The following is an 18,769-nucleotide window of genomic DNA, read 5'->3' on the forward strand; positions in this document are numbered from 1 at the left end:
AATATACCAGTACTCAGCGTACCAGCTTTATTTGCTCACGTCGTGAATATAGCTGACCGTTGAACTTGGGACCATGATGCGGAACTGACAGGAAGTAACATGCATCATTAAATGCACAACTTGCCACATGCAGTGTATGAAGGGTATGGGAATATTGCAACAAAGAATTGGATGTTCGGTCTTTCAAAAGAAATTTGTGTGAGAGATAAAGGGGGCTGGTATGATCAATAAATTGATCTGTGTACAGTAGTTTTCCTAGGATGGGGCTTTAGTCAAGGTTACTTCTTCACCATAGTTTTGTGTTTGTGGGATGTCTGGCTGAATACAAGGTTATTGTCGGTACTATTGTGCCGTTGTCTTGTACACAGCGTAGAAGATTTAGAGGCGAAAGGTTACACTCTGCGAGTAAAGTTCACTCGTGAATCAGGGAGCTACAGTTCTAAACTTGAAGCTTGTCTGCACAGGTTATAGCTGCAAGGCTGTGAGGAAAATGTCCAACATGATGCCTGTGATCTGTGAATCTTCTTCCTGTTACTCTCTCCCCATACCATTGTATGTGAAGCATCCAAGATTGAGTCGCTGTGATCATTTTCAAGTCGACAATCTGAAGACCATAGATATCCCTAGATATTGCCATGTAGTGTTGTCATATCACAATGTCATGAAAGAAAACATTTTGGCTCAAAGTCACAATCTTAGGTTAGAATAAGCATGCAAGAAAAGCTTATTAATCAAATCGTTAATATATTAAGTTATTAATCAATGTTTATGCAGCTGAAATAAAAAAAGGTTATTCATTGATCCATTTTCAATCCAGAGTGGTTTGTTGTTGTTTTGAAAGTAGAAAATAAGAAATACTGGAAATTTTTGCTAGAATTGCTATGAAAAACAATAAAATTTCATTCAGAAAGGAATGTGTATTTGTAGCAAATTCATTGTTTTGATTATTTAAAGGAATAAAGTTGCCCACTAACTCTTGTTTGAAGCATGACCCCGTCAATAGATCGCAAGTGACGACGTTGTTTCAGACCAGCGAGTGTCGGCATTGTCTCCTATAACAATGGCTGAGTAGTTATCACATGACAGCAGGATTAAACCTAGACCTCACAGTAATAAAAACTTGGCTCTTGTGGCATCAACAATAGCTGCAGAAATTGCTAATTGCTCATTTAGGAGGCATCGCCATTTTATCTGCAGGATTGCCAACTCGTAGATATTTACACCACATTTAGTACAAGGTGTATCTACTGTTTTCTTCTTCCAAAGAGAGAAAGTGGTGGTAAATGAACATCTTTCTCTTTTCTTTTTTTTTTGGGGGGGGGGGGGGGGGTGAAAATTTAGGTGGGATCCATGTTCTTGCTTTAGATAAAGATTTTGATTTTTTTCCCCTTCCTTAATAAGATTTTACGTGTTTATCAGTATTGTGATGTCAAGGTTGTATTTATTCTTCAAAGGTTGGTACATAGTAGCTCCTGTACCTTTAAAATCCTTTTGTGCTATTGTGCATGTTGGTATTAGAAAATGATCGGACTGGTTTTTACAGGGATCATTTTTTGTCATTTGCAAGTTCAGCTGATAGTCTGTAATTCTTTCAATTTCCTCCTTGTAGTTGCTGGTTTGTAAAAGTATTGCATCTTAACAAAAAAAAAAATGTAATCAAGAAAACTGAAGTATAGAATTCTTTTTTTTAAAAATAGTATTAAGTTATTAAACTGAAGAGAATGTATTCTTTATTATTGGATCAAATGAATAGATGAAAATGAAGTCTTTGATGATTGATACATCACTTAACTTTGTGGTTCATTGTCCATTTCAGTCATTATCCATTTCATGATTGTGAATACAGCTTTATTTTTTATTGATGAAAATACCAGTATCAGTATTAATAACAATTTGTGACTATTGTAGGGATAAAAGCTTTCCTCTTGAAATGACTGCACTGTATGACAGCAATTGACGTGGTACTAGTAATGTTTTCAGTGCATTTACAGTTGTTGGCATTACATGTATATTGACCATCCTTTCCTGCTTGCTGCACAAATTAAGTGGGCGTGACGCACGGGATATGCTACACAACCTCCATTGAAAACCTCAATGCCATGTTACAAGCTTCACTTCCCGTACAGTGTAATAGTGTGCACTTTGTTCAAGTCTAGTTGACTACAGTCTGAGTTGCTTTGTCTGTAAAAAAAAAAAAAAAAAAAAAAAAAAAGCGTTGTGTCGTGCCTGAATGGGCCAAGATTTCGTTAAAGCTATGAAGGGATGTACAAAAAGCTGTAGCTTTAAAGTGATTTCTGATTGACAGAGGTGTTTAGAATTGCACTTTAAAGGCATTATTTACCATTTGCAGATGAAACAAAGACCCAGCTCTTAGTGCTTCAAAATAGTTCTAATATGTGAGTTAGGGATAGAAACAACCAATGTAAAAGTTTTAATCGTTATAATCAATGTTAAGTATTGTTGAATATGCAAAATGTGAACAGTAGTTTATAAAAAAAATTGTTTCTCGACTAAACCGTCAACAGTTATGGTTTAGTAAGAAAAAAATAGTGGTATCTTCTTATATTTTAGGCTTTATTGCAAAATTTTTATATGGTAGGATGTTTTGTAATACAACTGACCTACACATACATGTATGCATCACATGTGATAACTCGAACATTTTTAAAATCACTGCTCCCAATGGTAAACAATACCTTCAATACCACCAGTGACACTTATAAAATACTCTTTAAGTACTGTGGTGATACTTACTGGTAAATACAGCCAGCCTAAGTTGACCTCGCACAAGTCAAATAATTGGATACTGGTATCAAGTCAAGGAAAAATTCTGCCTCCGATGGATATAATCATGTTATAATTTTGTTGTGTAAGTCAGACTTACAGGCAAATCAATAGATTATTTTTGCTATCCCTTTGGAGTCGACTTGCTACTGTGGGCAAGGTTGACGGTAGTCCCGTTTCGGAATCTCAATACCTTCAAGTCTGAACTGAAGACTTATCTTTTCCAGCAACTTTGTGAATGATGTGTATGTGGGAGTCGGGTGCCTTTGAATGTTTCTACAGATAGATGGCGCTATATAAATGCTGTTTCATCATCATCATCATCATCATCATCAACAGTGACCAGCAATCTTTCTACATCTGGTTAACGTTTGATATTTCGATGTTTGGTATTTGCCATAGCCAGGACACGACCGGGAGCCAGACGACCATCACGACGGGAGCCCTGATGACCATGAGTGACATGTTGGTGTGTTTCACCTGCTGTATACCCGAGCAGCCCCCTCCGGTAAGTGTCCGTCATATTTGCTCCTCTTTTTGCATGCTGTCACGTACAATACATGTATTTAACAAGCAATCAGCAGCAGAATCAGCAGCATTATAAGCACATACAAAAATGAAAGTTGGGCCCCGTTCTATCTAAAGATAAAATCGATTCTAAATTTCCTTACCACACAGGCTGCCATAGACTTACAGTTGAAATCAACTACATAATCAATTTTAATTCTTCATAAAACAGGGCCCTGGTCTGCTAGCCTGTTTTGTGTCAATTTGCAAATAAGCTGCTGCCATTTCATCTGCATGCGGACTGACATACAGGTACAATATTGTAGTTACGAAATTAGTTGACGCTTCCTCTACGAGTAGAAAAACAGCAGCAGCTACAACGACAACAACAAAACAAAACAGAAGTATACTGCTGCTGGTTGGCAGGTCGTATTTTTGGACGACACACAAACATAAATTTTCATTACTGTGCTCAGCCATAAATGAAGACGGCTGTTGCAAACAACTTGCCAATGAGTCTGTGATGTCATGTTGAAAGATTCGTGCTCGCGTCACTTCAGGCAGGCCCACCCCCCCCCCCCCCCAAATTGGCTGGCCGAGATCAGCAAGGCAATTCTATGTGAATTCAAAGTTTCGATTCAGGCAGAGCAGGACGAAGAAGCGGTGATGCAGGCGCAGAGGCTTTCAGCACGTCGTAATCACGTCTGATGCATTGGCATCGACAAGAAAAATCAGAAAGCTGCTATTGGCACGCTAATAACACCTGTAGCCATCCAAGCATGCTCTTGACTTCATCTATTACACTTTATTTACAGTCACATTGGCAATGTCTTACTGTAAGCTTGCTAAACTGTAAAGTTCACAAAGAAACACTGGTATTGCACAAGTAGTGCCCTGGTAGTTTAAAAGTCTTCATGTCCAATATATGCTGTACAGGTGTCTCTGATCAGTTTTCACCGAGGAGTATCAAAGTAAAGAATTAAGAAATGAGAAGTTAAAAAGCTAAGAAATAATTGATAGGCTATGAATAGTCCTGAAAGAAGACTAGGACATTGATTGGGAGAAAATGGGAGAAACTGGCAGCTTGAAAACACATCTCATATTCTAAAGTAACCTCTGCAACCTCACAACTACAGATAAGAAACATTCAATCACTTTGATATGCCATTCTTTAACATCTGTCTATTATCTAAAAGAAGTATGTTCACTACAATTCATCACTTTGATTCCAATTGTTTCATCTAATATGAGTAAATATCATGTAACTCCCCCACCCCTCCCCCCCCCCCTTAGAAAAGGATAAAAACAATCACTATCCTTTCTTAAAGGGAGCCCAAACCCGAAGAGCAATGTGGATTGAGTGAAAGCAGCAACATTAGTAGAACACATCAGTGAAAGTTTGAGGAAAATCGTACAGTCGATGCATAAGTTATGAATTTTTAAAGTTTTGGTGTTGGAACCGCTGGATGAGGAGACTACTAGATGTTATGACATATGTGTGGACAACAATATAAAGAAAATATAAAGAAAATTCCACAAAAATTCACTTTTCCAGCATTATGAAAGAGCACTTGACTCTTTGATTTGCATGCACAACCAAAATCTGTAACCCATATTATGTGTTGCAGTAGCAACTATCATTCAGCTGCGTAGGTGTGGTCTGTCGTAACAGCAACCCACTTTTTGACTTCATCCTCTATAACCATGCGATATCGCACATCAATACTTTCTATGCCGTATCATATTCTTCCATTGTGTTGCAATTGCGAGTGCCAGGGGAATTACCCACTTGTCATACACTCTATATCAATTATAGATTGATTAATTAGGTCAATTACATTTAATTCTTTCTATAGTCATTCATGTGCAAGTGTATAAAATGCCATATGTCTCATACTCTATCAAATAGCGTTAAAGGAAATGACATTAGCGTTGGTGCTGTGTGTATACTTTCCAATTCCCCTGTTGATTCTTTTCTGTTTCCTGTGTTCCCCAAAGGGCCACATTACATCAGGAAGTGTGTGCTTAGGCAAGGAGTGATAAAACATACACATTGAGAGTTGAGATAAAGGATGGAAGGGGGGTTCTGAATACCTTGTGGTCTTCTGCATTGTGACATACACTGTACTTCTTAATTCCCGAGTGTCGACTTGAGCAGCTCAAAGTGACCTATGCTTTATACTGTATGAGCTGTTATTTTTGCGTAGAGATATTTTCACGAATTAGGTGTTCACAAACATTTTCGCGAGATGTTCTCGCAAATTGACATTGATGCTGTCTTAAATGCTTTGTTACCCAAGCGCATCGCAACATTTTCATATGTTGCATTCGTGATCCAATTGTGATTTGTGAAATTTGCGAATATTAAACCCTTGCAAAAATAACAGCTCATACAGTAGTAGTGACCCACTGAATCCTGGCGATATGTTGGTGCAGAAATTCTCTGTCTTGATAAATTAATTTGTCTTATGGATGTTAACATTAGAATGGCACCCCTGAATAGACTGCATATCTTTTATTGGTTAAAAGGTAAAGGCACTTGTAAAATTAATTGAAACTGCACAAAATCAGAAATACAATTTCCAAAAATTTGCTATTCAGAGAAAGGAGCAGGAATTTTGATCTTTCAGACTGAATATCCAATTAAAGAATCAGTCTTGAATTTAGCAATTGAGAGGCGTGAAAATTCCACAAGCAAAACACATAAAATTCATATGAACAACACAGGACCCAACAGTAACAAAGGTTTTTACTCAACCGTAACAAAACAGTAACAATGAAAAGTTGAATTGTCGGAAAGATCAAGTGCTCACCAAACCACAAAAATGTGATTCCTGTGACTAGATAGGTTATTTTTACAAATCGAGGCAAATTTTCCATCTTCACTGTAATCAGTTCTCTGTCCAGTTCAAGCAAACATTTGTGATTTTTTTTTTAAAGAAAAAAGTGCAGCCTCTGCCATTGAGTTGGGGCTGGAATAAACGATGATCTGACTCAACTTTAATTAGATAACATTGTGACAACCTGTTTATTAATTTCACCACTTGAAATGGGACATGACGTCCATTTAATGGGGCTCTTTTTTATTTCATAGTGGTTCAAAGTCGATACTTCAATAAAGCAATATGTTTTCCTGAAGGAAGCACATTCAAGAATATACAAAGATTTGTAGCCTTGGATATTTCAAGTACCCCGTATATTTCTTTTTAACAGTCATGGAAACTACTTGTGTAAAGGCATACTCTAATTGATGTGATTTATGTCCAGACGATGCATTGTTTGTGCCACGTGCACACTGAGCTCAACATAATTTCTACTTCCATAGGACACAGTTGCCACACAAGTGTCTGATCTCTTTCGGTTTGACCAGTTTCTGAAGAGAACAAAAGGTTTAACTTCCACAAGTCACCCCAAGTAAGCAGACAGCAATGGCTGTCTGTAGACAGTTAACTTATTAGTTTTTATGAGAGCTCGCATCTGATTATCATGGGAGTAGAAATCTGCATGCTAAATTTTACATTCTCATGTTAGACCATTATATTTCCTGATATATTTGTGGCATACATCTTGATCTACTGCTTGTATAGGTTAACCAACATTTACAATCTTTGGAGAATTTCACTCAGAACTGTTCTTGTATACATCCTGCAGGTGTCACAACATTTGCTCCTGTGACTATTGCTCTGGTCTTATTTTCTCCAAGGACTTAGGGTTAGAGTTAGGGTTGTGATAGGGATTTTGGATTAGTTTGATGTGAGGATCAGGATTAGGATTAGGGTTAGGGTTATGTTTGTGGGTAGACTGTACATGTATGTTTGCCTAAGCGTGCAGACTGTTATACAAGTATTTCATGAGAACAATTGTCGCAGAAGCAAATATCATGGGACCCTCATGCAAGATGGAAATTTTGAAAGCTCTACCATGTATCAAATCATTCAGGACATGTCAGATTCTCTTGATGCTGCATTGTCATGGAAACTACATGTACATGCTAGTATGCTATGGCTGTTCGACCATGAACTGGCTGATTAAATGACCTGTGTCATGATTCATGAACATAGACATGTGCACAGTCTGTACCAAGTGTTGATTATGACTCTTCTAAAGTGGTCTGATAGGTCAGAGCCATTCAGAATCCCATGACTTTGTATGACATATGAATTCGCTGAGTGAACAACCGAGAACAAAGTCTGAACACCCCCAGAGCAAAGTCTAAATGCCCCTCCCCCCCCCCCCCCCCATTAGTACATTTGATAGTAGTTACATGGTCATACAGGTATTAAGCATTCTGTTTCATAATGTGTCATACATTATACGGTACGCATTCATGTGTCACTGTACAGGCTTGCTCATGTACATTTCCTTGCATGTGAAATGCAGCATTTTTCTGAGAGCGCACAGACGGCTACAGTGTATTTTTAAGTTTCAACTTTACATTGTGCAAAGGTTTGAATGGCAGTCCAATTAAAACACACCCCATGTGAAACAATGCAATTCCTACATTATTATGCATGGATAAAGGTTACTGTGCATCATTATATCAATTCCCATTTAGCTTGTCAGGGAGATTCCTGCTAACAATTTGCCGATACAAATTGTATCGTTAATTTGAAGAGGTCAAAAAGCATGCAGCAACCAACCAGTCAGGATTGGAGGTGTCTATTCCTCCTGACTAAACAGCTCATTTGCACACATATGACTCATTATTAAAAGGTTCCAAAATCTCTCTGCAAATTGTCTGAATTTCCATTAAAAGATTCCCCTTTTCACCAGGCATATTAGCAGTAAAAAAAAGAAAGAAAAGAATTCAAAAACCAACAAAAAAAAAGTTTGCTTGAAGGTCATGTGAAACAAAGCAACCTTGGTCTATTAAGATCAGCCACTTCATAACTGCCAATATGTTGTTAACTGTAGTTACACTTGTATGTTGGACAAGTGTATGACAGCATGGCCGTATAATGTGTAATTAGTACATAAATATTCTTCTGATGAAATTATGTACTAAATATATTTGTGTCACAAGCGGTGTATTCATTTTCCCCTTGGGAACAGAGGTACAGAGAAAATTTACATGCACAAGTTTGATATTCATCTTCTATAGCATTTAGGCAATGCTTTCATGTCATGGTAAACTTGGTAAAGTCTAGGTAAACCATGTATTTTGTACCTTCCAAATACTGCATGCATACAGGTTGTAAGGGGTCATAAAGTGGAGTAAAGCCATCCGTACTGGCTGGTCATGCCAGTTTCCTGGTATAAAATGTCTCTGATCTTTGTATACATTGTGCTTTTAAAGCCCCTATCGATGACCATTCCGTAGCATATAATATATCAGAAGATGTGCTCTGGGTGAGATTAATAACTTGATTGAAAATTTTCTCTGTGGACACAGAGAAATGTGATGACAGCATATCAGATGTATGGCATCCAAGCATTGCTGTACTCTTCTGGCACTTGGCAAAATGTCACATGGTAAATTATACTGGAGACTGTGCAGCTTGACATTATATGTGGCCATGTTTGCGCAACCTTGACGGGCAGACAAATTTGCCTTGACTTCATGGCTGTTGTGCTTGCTTCGGTAATCAGAACATAAATGACAAGGAAACGCGTCCAAGAAAAAAACAAAACAAAACAAAACATCAAGATATGATGCCTGGGAGACAGACTGCTAAATTTAAAAAAAGAATTGAGTATGAGTAAATATGAAAACAGAATAATAGGTTGAGCTGAAGCGGAGTGGACAATAATCTCTCCATACTTGTAATGCTGAGAAGTAATGTGTACATGCGTGATTCATGTGAGTAATGCACTCATATACAATAGGTCAAGTTCATGTGCATAAAACCTCTTTGACACTTGCCAGATCACACTGCACCTTTCCAAATTGCCCTCACATTTCACAATTGTTACTGTGAAAAAGCATCACTAAGATTGTACATCATAGCACTGTCCTAATGGTTTGTTGATGACTGACTGAATCGACAGAAAATCCCTGAAAGTTTTCAGAACAGGCAGACAATAATACCTCATGCTGTATATGATGGCACGTTTACACAGTAGAAGAATAGTGGGGACAATGGGTGTGGCTGATACTGGCGTGAGACTTTCAGACTCAGTAACTTTTTGAGACTGTGTGTGTGTGTGTGTGTGTGTGTGTGTGTGTGTGTGTGTGTGTGTGTGTGTGTGTGTGTGTATGTGTGGGTAGGTCTCTACATGTAGTGGTATAAGAACAAAACAAACACGCAGTGCAGACTATTCCTTATAACTCTGTATGCTCTTTGGTGACTGAATACCAAGAACTTTGTAAATAGTCGATTGTGATACTCGTGTCCGTGATTTCTCTTGATAGAGTCATACATGATACACTTGTACATTAGTATGTCACTTATCTCTGTCAGAAGACATCCATTGTACTACCCATGAACTATGGGGCTAATGCCCATTCACTGGATTGAAATAGTGTTCATTATGCTAAATTGTGAGAGCCATACTTCGCAAGCCACAATTTAAAGTTTTGCTTTGTTTCCTGTGTTAATTGTTATAGCTGTGATAACAAGTATCACATTTAAATGCTTGGTGACATATGTATAAATCATTCTTTTTTGGCCTAAACTTTGTTGATTATGGAGAATATCAGTTTTTAGTGTGCCTCACGCAGTGAGTGCTGCATAATGAACCTTGTGTATGGAGGCAGTACATCATAACATGTACAGTACTGGTTTTGAAAGATGCAGTCTATGCAGGCGTAGCTACATTGTATATACGCTATGGAGACCTGTAGATTTGCATCTACGATGGATTCCCTTTACTTACTCAAAGTTTTCTTCAGACTTTTCGTTGGGGAAACTTCCCCCATCCAACATTACTTCTGATCAACCAGATGCATCTCCTGTCATCCTCTCCCCCCCCCCCCCCCCCCCCAAAAAAAAAGAATGAAGTTGTTTGTAACATGCTAATGAGAGTTTCAGTGCTTGTAAATAGAAAAGCATGATAATCACTTGAAAGATTGCTGACGGTATGTATACATGTGGCAATTATTCTTAAAAGGCTTTCATCATGAATGCATAGCCCATTCTTGTAAGAGTTAAGTTGCCATTAATCCCTTGGTCTTTCTTAAAAGATTCTTCAGTGGGTAAAAACCTGAAGAAAAGGATTTGATAAAGATGAGGACCTGGATGTGTAAGTAAATGCTGATTCACAATTTTGTTGGAATCTTTGAACAGTAAGTGTCGTATAATTCATTGCAGTATTCTAATTTTGTTGTTGCAGAGGAGGAGAAAGATCGACAGGAGCATGATCGGTCTACCGACAAATTTCACCCACACGGGACACATAGGATCCGGCGACATGGCACCGGGCACGGAGAGCAACCATGTAAGTGTTTTTTTAATTCAGGCCTTCCCTCAGACTGACACCACCGAAAATTTCCTTGTGCTGGAGAGGGAAGCAATATTATAGATCTCCAATAAATTCATTTGGACCTCCTGAAAAATTTTAACCGTTATTATCAATTACATAAATGGAGCATGTTCTCAATTGATATGCTATTAGTTATTCAATACTTTATAAACAAAAATTTGAGGTGTATTGCCCCAAGATTTCAGAGACTTTGTTCTTCAACCATTCAAAAATTTGCAACATTTGCAAAAGGGATATATTATGACCTTTAAACAAAATATTTTGTTGAAACTTCAAGCATTCCACTTGTCTGATTTTACACCATCTATACTGTATTAAAGTCGAATGTGAATGTGGGATGGAATTGTACCTTGAACCTGCTTTTCCTTTGCTGCACTGATCATTGTCTTACAAGTGTAACGAGTCGGCACACTTTGCCCGATGCTCTTAACTGTGCTACTTACAACAAGCCGTGAGGTTTACATCAAATTTTGTGTACTGGTCTCATGATAGATATGAAGAGAGCCTGCACTACTCTACTAAAAGATGCTGGTAGATATGTGACACATAACATGCTTTTTATAATTTTAAAGATAAAACAAGACAGTTGTGACAAACCACTTCATCTCAAACACTTGTGTCATTTTAGCCAAGAGTAGATGTCAAAATACAGGATTTACTCTCTAATATTTTTCTCCATTAGATATAAGTTGTATATACCCCAAAACTATATTTAAAAAAAAAAACCAAAACAGAAAAATGAACTTACTGTCAAATATCAGCACCAATAAGCTGTAGGCACACCTGTGAGTTTGTCACATATTTGTATTATATGTATAGTATGTCCCCCCAAAAAATTACAATCAGATTTCTACATTGATAACTTTCAATATGATTAAACTGTCTGAATCCTATATCAGGGTCTAAGAATATATATGTAACATAAGTATAAGCATGTCATGGATCTATTCTTCAAGTTTTATTTAGCACTTATGTGCTCTTGGAACTGCATGAGATTCACGTGTGAACACAATATGGACAGAACTTGGAGGGAAGAGATTCCTGACATGCTCTACAAAAATCCTTGTTTCTCTTTGACCACTGAAGCAAGGATGGAGTTTTCTGTAAGATGTGGGTAATAAGTTATACTTTCATACTCTGAAATTGTGTTTGGATTGATTCACTATTTTTAAAGTTTTCATTGCATAGGGTCCCGTTGTAAGTTTTGGGGGACATACGGTAATGTTGCCACACGCCATCTTGTTTCAGTTTCAGCAGAAGTGCACATAACCAGGCAAAATGCTCACATGGTGGGACTCCACACATATAGTTACAGTGATGATTTTAAGAAATATAAAAATCACATCTGCTGAGCAGTAGTTTTCATTCTACTTTCAGATTGTGTATTGAAGAGACAATAGTGGTTTGCCTTTACAGTCACAGCGGACGGGTGCAATTAACTCACTGTTTTCATTTTGACCTGACCTCGCTTTCCTCTTGAATGAACACGTTTCGCACGAAAACCGCTAGGAAAGTGTCGCAGCAAAACTGCCGTAACTTTACTATTTATTCATATTTTTTGATAATTCAAACGGTTATGAAAAGTAAAAACCTTATTTTAACCTACCATTATGTTAACTTTTTTAAATAACGACGAGAAAATAATCCAAAATGGGGCATAACTTCACTTTCAAAACGGAAAATAATTGTCAGAAATCGTTGCTAAAATTTCACATTTTGACTTCGTGAACAACAAAAAACTTTCAAGTATGTTACTAAGTATGTATTTCTTTCCGGAATTCTAAAATATCACATTCGAGAAGTCATGCGTCCGGATATGTCTGGAAATAATCAAAAGTGGTGCACTTTCTATACCTTCGTTCCGAGCACGAAATTTCATAGTCATTCGCATACGGGAAGACAGGGTACAGTCCCACGTACCCACATCTTTGTCGCTCTAACGTCACCTGTACTTCAGTGCCGTACGGCACTGCTGTACTCTGATCGTAACTCGTACCGGGAATTCGTAGTTGTAATGTTACTTACTATAGTGCAGTAAAATCTGCGTTAAGTCCGAATAATCCATTGTCAATAATTTGCAACTGCATAAATGGTATCATAGCCGAATATATATTCAAATTTTTGCTATATTCTTTTTAATAGGACAGTTCTGATAACGTAAGTGCTTGTCTTTGAGGTATAGCGAGGTCCCCAGCACACTGCTGTACATTGTACTTATCGACACACCGCGTCCTACTCTCATAGCATGCATGTGCAGTTTACTAGGCATCCGCAGCAGCCACCTCGCATCGCACAGTAACAGTACGCTGCAATGCATCGACCAATCAGCTCGCTGGATCGAAGCAGCATGGGAAAGTTCATTCATTGCGCAAGCGCAAATCAGTTTTTCTTAGAATATGACGTCATTATTCTGGTTTGCTGCTCCAAGATTTCTGACAAGATACCTCATTTATTTTCACTTGTAACTTCAAAAATAGGTCTTCGGCAAAGCGAACAGGGCTACATTTACGTCCGCACATGTCTTATGAATATGTATGTCAAGTTTCATGAATATTAAGTGGTGCGTCCAGATGTGTCTGGAAATAATCGGACGGTAGTTTTCCGAGACAGAGAAACATGAAATATTGAATAACTTTAAAAATCCTTGATCGTTTCTCGTGATTTTTCGTATGTAGATAGAAATCATGATTTTGCATTGATACTGAAAGTTTGAGCGATTTTGGTCAATGTATAGCGGAGATATGAGAAGGTGAAATTTTGGTGAAAATGAGAACGCCCGATTCGCACTGCCTCGGTGACGGTTGAAAATTCAAAACGTTTCGTGGGTTTCGGGGGAGTTAATTATAGTCGTCCGCTGCGACTGTTTACAACAACTTGAACCCAATAAGTACATGTAATGTGTTTTGATAAATCCTGTCACACACCCTTAGGTCAGACTATCGATATTATGTGCAATAGCAGGGTAACTTTAAAGGTACTGTCATGCAGAAACTGGTAATTTTTGCTTTACAATGGACACATAACCATAAGAAATCAGGAAATCAAGAATGAAAGTTGTACTGCCACTGAAATGGTTTTTCATGTTTAATCTCAAAATACTCGAAAATCAACTCTTTATTCTGACAAATCATTTCAGCCAGACAAGTTTCTCAGTAGATCCTTTCAGTATGTTGCAAGCAGTGTCCAAATGGAAGAAGATTAACTTTAAGCCCTTCTGAGAACTATGACTTAGCTTTAAAGACTCTGGGTCTGAGGGGGTTGAGGAAGGGTGTGAACATCATATTGTGTAATCTATTGGAGTAATTCCCTTTTGCTTCTCATTATCACATGTACATGATGAGCCTCTTTCAGATTTCAGATGTACACGTGGCATGATGTTACTGCAGGGATGCTATTTCTTATTTCACTTTCAGATGTTTTTTCCCTCTTTTTTTTCTGCGCCTAATGTATAACTGTCATGCTAAGTCACTGCAGTGCGGTTTCAGTCACACACATGACGATGAGGATTTTGCGTCCAGGTGGGGGTTGGGGTTGGGTTGGGGGTAGGGATGGGGTTGAAATGGTGGGGGGGGGGGGGTGAGTGAGATGGGAAGGAAAGGGGAGTTGAAGGAGGAAGTGGGAAAGATCAGGGGTGAGGTGTATTCATTCAGCAGTGCACCTGCCACGCATACTTCCACTTCCCGCTCTTGAAATTTGTCACGGAAAATCAGAATTTTGTCGCGGTGGTGAGGAGCGAGCGACATGTGTCAGTCTGTGACAAGGAGTGAGAGCCGTGTCATTTCCCAGCTTGAGTTTCTGCGTAAAATACATATGCTGCCTAGAGATTATCAGTCAATGTGATTGACGAAAACTTGAGAACGAAAGAATTTTTTTTTTTCCTCAATTGTTTTGCATGGATTGTAGGCATGATACTTTGTTGTCTCAAGTGTGTATCTTTGATATTTTAGAAAAAACTTGGAGAAACTCGATACTCATTAACTCACACCATGACTTGCAGTTTTTTCTACACACACTGGAATATTGAAAGCTTGAGTTGCCATGATTTGTGGAGTACAAATCCAAATTCAAATTTAAATTCTAAATCAGATTTCATCAGAGTTTTCTGCACTGAACATATCATGAATGAAATACAGTCATTTTTTTTAAAACAATATGACATACTGTTGTACATTAAAACATTAAACTAAAATTCATGTGTGCAACAGAATGAATCAAAAGATAATGCTGTACTCAACAGGTGGAACTATTCTTGAATTCATGACTGCAGTGAAAGAAAGTAAAAGACTCAACAATGAATATTTGAGCAGTGATGTGATGGATGATACCAAAGGCATTGTGGTCACATGACTTTTGATGAGCCATTGAAACCTTGCGTCCAGGGAGGACGCCCAACGAGTCATGGTGGTCACATGACCATGACATCACTCGCCAGTGCAAAACTCCAGGCACATCTTGTTCACGAAACACCAAGTTTCACAATTAACTCAGAGAAATTCGTCTCTGTACTTAATAGCTTGGGGTTGACCTCAAGGGATTGTCCTCACTGCGCGTCATCCAAACTAGAGTCAATTCCTATTGAGTTTAGAAATGTTGAGTTTCTGTTTATATTTTATGCAAAGCGTCTATGTGAAATGGAAAGCAGACGAGTAGACAGTACAGTGGTATAAATGCTTAGATGCGGCCTTTGTAGATCATCATTGTGAGATTGCCATGAGGGCTAATTGAGGCACAAGGCTTTACAAAAGTATGATTTACTGATGCTAAAATGGTAACAAAATTCTTTATTTTTCACCCGCTGCTCCCAATGTGTTTGATGTCACTGCCTTTAAGGCAGTGATAATAATAATTCATAATAAATGAGATATAATAATAATAATAATAATATATGATCTATAATATAATAGTTCAATAGCAATATTAATTGATGATGATAGTTCACCAAAACCCTATCTCCTCGGTGAATTTTCTCTTTGTGAATGTTCCTAGTCTTTAAAGGCTTGTGATGCTATTTTACTTCCTGCCCACTCATGTATCATTGTCTTGTCTTTCAGGAAGTGTAAATATATATTGCATGTTTCTGTTTCATACTATATTTTTGTTAATCCCATTCTTCTTCTTTATTTTCTCTCCGTGTGCAGCTAAACTCAATACAAGTTCAAATGTCTTCAAAAGGGGGCTACGAACACTTATCGGCCGTGACAGTCGACAGGAAACTAATAGATGTCCAGAGACCAGGTACGAAAGACATCCACGATGCAGATGTGTTGCTGATGGTTTGAAGAACAAACAAAAGGAACACTGTACTATTAAATGCAACTTTATTGCAATTCTTGACATAAAAGATAATGATAGTGATAAAAGGAAGCGTGATAACAACAGTGGTATCATTGTAGCTATGAGTACCGAGGTAGCAGATCAACATTCTTTATTATGTCAATAAAACAATGTAACATGCAAAGCCAAGGTTGCTGCCTAGATGAAGCAGGAAACTAAAGGCACAGACAAAAAAAAAAATATATATATATATATATACATATATATATATATAGGCCTGTATACATAACAGACTTGTCTCACAGTATCGTGAAAACAAGTTACAAAATAACGTCTAAATAAGCCTTTACATGATACAAAAAATACACTCAACAGTCACAGATACATTTAATAACCACACAAAAAAAAAGAATTGCATAGTGATAGTTATAGATATACATGTTATATCATTGTAAGTGGTAATGATGACAAAAATAGAAGTAATACTCATTAGTAGTTATTTCATTATTCTAGGTTAAAATCTGAGTGAAGTCTTACAAACAACTGAGTGAGAAAATAACCATTGCATGACATTCAAGATTATTTGTCATCTTTGTAGACAGACATGGTAGTTTGACCAACCATCAAATGGGGCAATTTTTTTGGTACACGTGTCACAAAGTTTGGGGTGCCATGTGAACGAATACACTGTGTGTCCACACATTGAGATCTGCATGGAAGTCCGTAATTATGAATTATGTTGCTGTTCACGTGGCTCCGTGGTCTGTCCTTGCCAAATTTTCGCAGCCCTCCCCCACTGCCATCTCTCAGGGCTAAATATAGATTACCCACAGGGACGAGAAGCATGGATGAGAATACATTCGGAATAACTGCATGGTGCTGGTCAAACATTATTGTATATTCCCCTTCCCTTTTCACAGAGGCAAGAAATCATTCCCTATTGGCAACTCTGTAGCAAAAAATCGATACCATAGCTCAGAGAAGTTTGAATGTGAAATCATGCCGTGACTTTAAACATTAAATCAACATTTAAAAGGCAGTAGACCTCTTTAGTGTTTGCAAAATCCAGTTTAATGATTATGATCATCCATTTTGACTCAAAACAGCACATTTAGCTGTGCAAGCTAACTGTGCATATGTACAGAGAGACACTTACTCATGCACCAAGTTTACCCATGACCTGTTCTGAGCTGCTCAGGACCCATATTAAAAACTATTGCAGATATTCAAATTCATGAAATTCTTCCGTCGAGATGTTTTCATTGCAACTGATTGACAAATTGCCCTACATCGACGTAGATAAGCACTGAATTGATCAGTGTTTTAGTAGTAGCCATGATAAAAAATCATGGGCGTACATACTCGAGCAGGATTCAAACCTACGACCTCCTGATCCTATTGCAGATGGTTGCAATTTCCGTTAGCATGTCACCCTTCCACAAGCTCATCTCTGCACAGAATCGTGTGATAATGACAGTGAAACTGAAAGCAAAGGTGGACTGTCCTTGATTTCTCAAAAACAAATAACACAAAAGCCAACTGTGGCTGAGTATAGCGTATACCACTTCCATCCAAGAAAGTTGTTGGCAATTGTGGCTCTATGTGTGCAAATTTCCAACACTTGTACACATGTATTGCTATTTTAGCACAGTGTACTCATATCACAGTGGTCAGGGGTATTGTGTTACTATTTTTTTGTTTGCTTGTTTGTTTTTTATTCTTTATTCAAATTTTGTTTAGTGCCACAGAATTCACATTCACAACACACACAAAAAAGAACCAATACACTATACAAAGACAAACAACATTATACAGAAACTATGTACAAAGATATGTCAAATCTGACAGTTCTTACATCGTGACTCATTTGATCAAAAAACGAAATCTGTTTTTTTAACACACTAGATGCGTCCCACATCTACACACATACACACACACACACACACACACACACACACACACCTAATTAACAAACATATCTGCAAGCACACAATATAGTGCAGGGTATGCACTTAAGATTGATGTTGTCTTCAGATAGAAAATCCATCAGCACAAAAAAAAAAAAAGAGAGAGAAAAGTCTCATAAATTGCAAAACTATTTCCATTAGTGATACAGACACGTTTTCAATTTTCCACTTCCGGCACTTACATACGAATCTCATTTCACAAATTATGCCCTCCAATGTGTTAGCTGTATTGATCTTATTTGCCTGCAGGGCAGTGCTGCATTCCTCTCGGACAAGAGACAATGCTATTCTTAAAATGTTGGGAATCTTGACTTAGCAAAAATTAGCAAAGCCATGGGGCAGTTTCTTATGTTACCATATCTTGTGGCGCCAATGAGAGTATTACATGTGTCAATGTCCCACAACATCATGTCAGTGACTCGAGTCCTGGCAGAAAAAGAAATTTGCTCCCCAGGCTTAGTGAATTTCTGTAGGCATACTAGAAGAAGAAGAAAAAAAAAAGTAATGTAACAAGAGATATAAGAAAAAAAAAGACTTAGTTGATACAGGCTGGCAGAAACATTTCAAGGTTGTCAAAGTTAGGCAGACATTAAGAACAGACAGGCTCCAGGATAAACAAGAGAATCATTTTGTCACAATGCAACAAGGATTCTACACCTTGAGGTCATCAATGCCCTTTTGCTTTAATAATATACTGAATTCATGTTCTATTGTAAAAGCTAAAGCCTTTTTCATGCAGGATATATTTGAGGGGGTCAGTGCAATATAGTGCTAACCCACACAATAGTCATTTTGAGATAATCGCTGTTGAATGT

General features: G+C 37.7%; 1 protein-coding gene across 4 annotated transcripts in view; it reads left to right on the forward strand.

Annotated features, from left to right (window-relative positions):
* Positions 1–18,769, forward strand: part of LOC139730823 (CDC42 small effector protein 2-like) — a 37,978-nt gene that overhangs the window by 15,436 nt on the left and 3,773 nt on the right. For 2 of the 4 annotated variants that reach the window (XM_071641693.1, XM_071641694.1), the window contains exons 2-4: positions 3,187–3,292; positions 10,564–10,668; positions 15,852–16,193. In XM_071641693.1, coding sequence (XP_071497794.1) covers positions 3,233–3,292; positions 10,564–10,668; positions 15,852–15,992 — 306 coding nt within the window. In that variant the 5' untranslated portion in view covers positions 3,187–3,232 and the 3' untranslated portion in view covers positions 15,993–16,193. Of the gene's footprint in view, positions 1–3,186; positions 3,293–10,563; positions 10,669–15,851; positions 16,194–18,769 lie in introns of those variants that run through there. The other 2 variants (XM_071641696.1, XM_071641695.1) reach the window with 2 other exon arrangements.

Source organism: Diadema antillarum, unplaced genomic scaffold (genome assembly GCF_040938485.1).
Source record: "Diadema antillarum isolate AM-2024a unplaced genomic scaffold, OU_Dant_1.0 seq00000338_RagTag, whole genome shotgun sequence".
NCBI lineage: Eukaryota > Metazoa > Echinodermata > Echinoidea > Diadematoida > Diadematidae > Diadema > Diadema antillarum.